The sequence below is a fragment of the Oncorhynchus nerka genome, unplaced genomic scaffold (assembly GCF_034236695.1).
Source record: "Oncorhynchus nerka isolate Pitt River unplaced genomic scaffold, Oner_Uvic_2.0 unplaced_scaffold_7751, whole genome shotgun sequence".
Taxonomy (NCBI): Eukaryota; Metazoa; Chordata; class Actinopteri; order Salmoniformes; family Salmonidae; genus Oncorhynchus; species Oncorhynchus nerka.
The window spans coordinates 1-6430 of NW_027033566.1; the positions used below are offsets into that span (position 1 = coordinate 1).

At 55.2% G+C, this 6430-nt stretch overlaps 1 protein-coding gene across 1 annotated transcript; it reads right to left on the reverse strand.

Moving 5' to 3' along the window:
* Window positions 1-736: 736 nt before the first annotated feature.
* Window positions 737-6404, reverse strand: LOC135566072 (histone-arginine methyltransferase CARM1-like; the record flags this gene model as incomplete). The annotated part of the gene is made up of 5 exons (XM_065013970.1): window positions 6212-6404; window positions 6000-6110; window positions 2876-3053; window positions 1049-1139; window positions 737-820 (listed from the first exon to the last, which is right to left on the reverse strand). Coding segments are annotated over exons 1-5 (611 nt in total), but the record flags the coding sequence as incomplete, so codon positions are not given.
* Between the last annotated feature and the right edge of the window lie 26 nt (window positions 6405-6430).

Genomic DNA, 6430 nt, shown 5'->3' on the forward strand with positions numbered 1-6430 from the left:
GAGAGGAGAGAGAACCTAATAGAATAGAGAGAGAGAGAAGGGAGAGAGAACCTAATAGAATAGAGAGAGAGAGAGAGGGAGAGAGAACCTAATAGAATAGAGAGAGAGAGAGGAGAGAGAACCTAATAGAATAGAGAGAACCTAATAGAATAGAGAGAGAGAGAACCTAATAGAATAGAGAGAGAGGAGGGGAGAGAGAACCTAATAGAATAGAGAGAGAGAGAGCCTAGATAGAGGGGAGAGAGAACCTAATAGAATAGAGAGAGAGGAGGGGAGAGAGAACCTAATAGAATAGAGAGAGAGGAGGGGAGAGAGAACCTAATAGAATAGAGAGAGAGAGGAGAACCTAATAGAATAGAGAGAACCTAATAGAATAGAGAGAGAGAACCTAGATAGAGAGAGAGAGGAGAGAGAACCTAATAGAATAGAGAGAGAGAGAGAACCTAATAGAATAGAGAGAGGGAGAGAGGGGAGAGAGAACCTAATAGAATAGAGAGAGAGAGGGGAGAGAGAACCTAATAGAATAGAGAGAGAGAGAGAACCTAATAGAATAGAGAGAGAGAGAGAACCTAATAGAATAGAGAGAGAGGAGGAGAGAGAAACCTATATAGAATAGAGAGAGGGAGAGAGAAACCTAATAGAATAGAGAGAGGAGGAGAGAGAACTGAGAGAGCGGAGATGAGAACCTAATAGAATAGAGAGGGGGAGAACCAGGTGGGTGGGGGTGGAGTCTCACCACAATGGGTTGTCTGAAGTACTCGTCTCACTGCAGCTTCTTCTCAGCGATGACAGATCAACACCATGGAACGATGGCTGATACCTGACAGAGAGAGACCGTGGGAAGTGGCTTTAGTTAGTTGACGTAGTGACAATTCAACATTTTTGTATAGTTGTAACAAAGGTCTGGTGAATCCCCCCAACACTTTCCAGGTGAAAATTAAGCTTTAATAATATAGTAAGTATATATAGTTCACCAGAAGTTGCATAAGTGAGAGTTAGACTGTAGCTTGTTAAATGAAGGTAAAAAGTAAAGTGAAAGGAGATTCACCAGAAGTTGGCCTTGGTGAACTGTTCCATGTATAACTGTTCGTCTGTGAAGGGAGCCAGGTGGACGTCACCTAGAGTGGGGAACATGTTACCTAGGAGAGGAGAGAGGGTTAGGGCTGTCGGCAACACCTGTTTACTCATTCCATTTCCTCATCCCCCTCTTTCTTTCCTTCCATATCTCCTGTTCTCCATCTTACCGTTGGGCTGTATCCCTCCTCTCTCTCTCATCCATCACTTCCTGTATCCTCCTTCCCTCATCCATCACCCCTCCCTCTCTCATCCATCACGTCCTCTATCCCTCCCTCATCCATCACGTCCGCTATCCCTCCCAACCTCTCTCGTCCATCCCTCCCTCATCCATCACCTCCTCTATCCCTCATCCATCACCTCCTCTATCCCTCATCCATCACCTCCTCTATCCCTCCCCCCCTCACCGATCACCTCCTCCCTCATCGATCACCTCCTCCCTCATCGATCACCTCCTCCCTCATCGATCACCTCCTCCCTCTCAGCTTTAACAACTTCTTGGCATGTAGGAAGCTCCCCATCATTCTCTAACTTCCTCTCCTCCCTCCCTCCCTCCCTCCCTCCCTCCTTCCATCCATCCCTCCCTCCCTCCCTCCCTCCTCACCGTTGGGTTTGAGGAACTTCTTGGCGTGTAGGTAACTCCATCATTCTCTAACTTCCTCTCTCCTCTCTCCCTCCATCCCTCCATCTCTCCTCCCTCCCTCCTCACCGTTGGGTTTGAGGAACTTCTTGGCGTGTAGGTAACTCTCCAGCATTCTCTAACTTCCTCTCTCCCTCCCTCCCTCTCTCCCTCCCTCCCTCCTCACCGTTGGGTTTGAGGAACTTCTTGGCGTGTAGGTAACTCCCCATCATTCTCTAACTTCCTCTCTTCTCCATCCCTCCCTCTCTCTCTCCATCTCTCCTCCCTCCCTCCTCACCGTTGGGTTTGAGGAACTACTTAGCGATGCATCAGAGTCAACTCCTCCCATCATTCTCTCACTTCCTCTCTCCTCTCTCCGAGGAACTTCTATGGCGTGTAGGTAACTCTCCAGCATTCTCTAACTTCCTCTCTCCCTCCCCTCCCCCCTCTCTCCCTCCTCACCGTTGGGTTGAGGAACTTCTTGGCGCTAGGTAACTCTCCATCATTCTCTAACTTCCTCTCTCCTCTCCTCCCTCTCTCTCTCATCTCCTCCCTCCCTCCTACACCTCCTCCCTCATCGATCACCTCCTCCTCTCAGCTTTAACAACTCTTGGCATGTAGGAAGCTCCCATCATTCTCTAACTTCCTCTCTCCTCCCTCCCTCCCCTCCATCTCTCCTCCCTCTCTCCTCCGTTGGGTTTGAGAACTTCTTGGCGTGTAGGTAACTCTCCAGCATTCTCTAGCTTCCTCTTCTCTCCTCCCTCTCTCTCCATCTCTCCTCCCTCCCTCCTCACCGTTGGGTTTGAGGAACTTCTTGGCGCTGGTAACTCTCCATCAGTTCTCTAACTTCTCTCTCCTCCCTCTCTCTCTCCATCTCTCCTCCCTCCCTCCTCACCGTTGGGTTTGACGTTAACTCTGCCCAGTCTCCTCCCTGCTCTCTCTCCATTCTCCTCCCTCTCTCCTCACCGTTGGTTTGAGGAACTTCTGGCGCGTAACTCTCCAGCATTCTCTACTTCCTTCTCCTCCCTCTCCGTCTCCCTCCTTCCTCCCTCCCTCTCTCTCTCCATCTCTCCTCCCTCTCTCCTCACCGTTGAGTTGAGGAACTTCTTGGCGTGTAGGTAACTCTCCAGCATTCTCTCTTCCTCTCTCTCCTCTCCCTCCCTCCATCCATCTCCCCCTCACCGTTGGGTTTGAGGAACTTCTTGGCGTGTAGGTAACTCTCCAGCATTCTCTCGTTGAAGAGCATGTATCCCATGGGTTCAGAGATGATGATGTCCACCTGCTCTGGTAGAGAGATCTCCTCCACCTTCCCTGCTATCACCACCACACGATCCCCCATTCCGTTGGAGTTTACCAGCACCTACACACACACACACACGGGGTTAGTGTGTGTGGGTGTGTATGTGAGATAGAGGTCTCCTCGACCACGCGTCCTCAGTGTAGTCTAATTAACAACATCTTCATCACTAAGAATCACCACAATAACAATATATCACAGCAAAAGAAACTAACCCACACTCATACTGTCAGTGTGGTGGTGGTCAGTGTGGTGGTGGTGGTGGTCAGTGGTGGTGGTGGTGGTGGTGGTCAGTGTGGTAGGCGGTCAGTGTGGTGGTGGTCAGTGTGGTGGTGGTGGTGGTCAGTGTGGTGGTGGTGGTGGTCAGTGTGGTGGTGGTGGTGGTGGTCAGTGTGGTAGGCGGTCAGTGTGGTGGTGGTCAGTGTGGTAGGTGGTCAGTGTGGTGGTGGTGGTCAGTGTGGTAGGCGGTCAGTGTGGTAGGCGGTGGTCAGTGTGGTAGGTGGTGGTCAGTGTGGTAGGTGGTCAGTGGGGGGTAGGTGGTCAGTGTGGTCGGTGGTGGTCAGTGTGGTGGTGGTGGTGGTCAGTGTGGTAGGCGGTCAGTGTGGTAGGCGGTGGTCAGTGTGGTAGGCGGTCAGTGTGGTAGGCTGTCAGTGTGGTAGGCGGTCAGTGTGGTAGGCGGTCAGTGTGGTAGGTGGTGGTCAGTGGGGTAGGTGGTGGTCAGTGTGGTGGGTGGTCAGTGTGGTAGGTGGTCAGTGTGGTAGGTGGTCAGTGTGGTAGGCGGTGGTCAGTGTGGTAGGTGGTCAGTGGTGGTAGGTGGTCAGTGTGGTAGGTGGTCAGTGTGGTAGGTGGTGGTCAGTGTGGTGGTGGTCAGTGTGGTAGGCGGTCAGTGTGGTAGGCGGTCAGTGTGGTAGGCGGTCAGTGTGGTAGGCGGTCAGTGTGGTAGGTGGTGGTCAGTGTGGTAGGTGGTCAGTGTGGGGTAGGTGGTCAGTGTGGTAGGTGGTCAGTGTGGTAGGTGGTGGTCAGTGTGGTGAGTGGTCAGTGTGGTAGGTGGTCAGTGTGGTAGCGTGGTCAGTGTGGTAGGTGGTGGTCAGTGTGGTAGGTGGTGGTCAGTGTGGTAGGTGGTGGTCAGTGTGGTAGGTGGTGGTCAGTGTGGTAGGCGGTGGTCAGTGTGGTAGGCGGTGGTCAGTGTGGTGGTGGTGGTGGTCAGTGTGGTGGTGGTCAGTGTGGTGGTGGTGGTCAGTGTGGTGGTGGTGGTCAGTGTGGTGGTGGTGGTCAGTGTGGTAGGTGGTGGTCAGTGTGGTAGGCGGTGGTCAGTGTGGTGGCTGGTCAGTGTGGTAGGCGGTCAGTGTGGTGGCGGAGTCAGTGTGGTAGGTGGTGGTCAGTGTGGTGGTGGTCAGTGTGGTAGGCGGTCAGTGTGGTAGGCGGTCAGTGTGGTAGGCGGTCAGTGGTGGCGGTCAGTGGTGGCTGGTCAGTGTGGTAGGCGGTCAGTGGTAGGTGGTGGTCAGGTGGTGGTGGTCAGTGTGGTGGCGGTCAGTGTGGTGGCGGTCAGTGTGGTAGGCGGTCAGTGTGGTAGGCGGTGGGGTCCAGGTGCTGGTAGGCGGCTGGTCAGTGTGGTAGGTGGTCAGGGTGGTGGCGGTCAGTGTGGTACGGCCTGGGTGCAGGTGGTGGTCAGGGTGGTAGGCGGTCAGTGGTGGCGGGATGGTCAGTGTGGTGGCGGTCAGTGTGGTAGGCGGTCAGTGTGGTAGGCGCTGGTCAGTGTGGTAGCGGTGGTCCAGTGTGGTGGCGGCGGTCAGTGGCAGTGGTGGCGGTCAGTGGTAGGTGGCGGTCAGTGTGGCAGGTGGCGGTCAGTGGTAGGCTGGCGGTCAGTGGGTGGCGGCGGTCAGTGTGGAGTGGCGGCGGTCAGTGTGGTGGGGCGGTCAGTGTGGTATGGTGGTCAGTGGTAGGTGGTCAGTGTGGTGGCGGTGGTCAGTGTGGTAGGTGGTCAGTGTGGTAGGTGGTCAGTGGTAGGTAGGCGGTCAGTGTGGTAGGTGGCGGTCAGTGTGGTAGGTGGCGGTCAGTGTGGTAGCGCGGTCAGTGTGGTAGGCGGTGGTCAGTGGTGGCGGCGGTCAGTGTGGTAGGCGGTCAGAGTGGCAGTGTGGTAGGTGGCGGTCAGTGTGGTGGCGGCGGTCAGTGTGGTAGGTGGCGGTCAGTGTGGTAGGTGGCGGTCAGTGGGGTAGGTGGCGGTCAGTGTGGTAGGTGGCGGTCAGTGTGGTAGGTGGCGGTCAGTGTGGTAGGTGGCGGTCAGTGTGGTAGGCGGTCAGTGTGGTAGGCGGTCAGTGTGGTCAGTGTGGTAGGTGGCGGTCAGTGTGGTAGGTGGCGGTCAGTGTGGTAGGTTGCGGTCAGTGTGGTAGGTGGCGGTCAGTGTGGTAGGTGGCGGTCAGTGTGGTAGGTGGCGGTCAGTGTGGTAGAGTGGCGGTCAGTGTGGTAGGTGCGTCAGTGTGGTAGGTGGCGGTCAGTGTGGTAGGTGGCGGTCAGTGTGGTAGGTGGTGGTCAGTGTGGTAGGCGGTCGGTGGTCAGTGTGAGTGGTGGCTGGTGGTCAGTGTGGTAGGCGGTGGTCAGTGTGGTAGCGGTGGTCAGTGTGGTAGGTGGCGGTCAGTGTGGTAGGTGGCGGTCAGTGTGGTCAGTGTGGTAGGTGGTGGTCAGTGTGGTAGGTGGCGGGTCAGTCGTGGTGAGGTGGCGGTCAGTGTGGTAGGTGGCGGTCAGTGTGGTAGGTGGTCAGTGTGGTGGCAGTGTGGTGGCGGTGGTCAGTGTGGTAGGCGGTGGTCAGTGTGGTAAGGCGGCGGTCAGTGTGGTGGTGCGCGGTCAGTGTAGTGTCAGGTGGCAGGTGGTCAGTGTGGTAGGTGGCGGTCAGTGTGGTAGGCTGGCGGTCAGTGTGGTAGGTGGCGGTCAGTGTGGTAGGTGGCGGTCAGTGGTAGGTGGCGGTCAGTGTGGTAGGGGCGGTCAGTGTGGTAGGTGGTCAGTGTGTGTTACCTCTGCGTGCTGGGCCATGGTGCTAGCCTCCACAGCGTAGACCTTCCTTGCTCCGGCCTGCGCCGCAAAGAACGACAGAATACCTGAACCACAGCCCACATCTAACACCACCTAGAGAGAAGGGGAGGGAGGAAGAGGAAGAGAGATCACAGATCATTGGATTGGCAGCACACATAAATCAGTCACTGCGTGTCTGTGTTTGTGTGTGGTACCTTGTCCTTAAAGTCACCGTGGTTCTGAAGGATGGCACGTTGGTAGGTTCCGGTCCGAACATAGTCCTGCATCATGTTCTGCTGCTGAGAGAGATAGCCATAGAACTGGAGGGAGACGAGGGTCAAAGGGCAGAAGGCAAAGGTCATTCAGAGGCCAATCAGTCAAAGTTCAGCAGTTCTCTCCAATGTCTTTAGACTTGATAACGCTGTGTGTCTCTG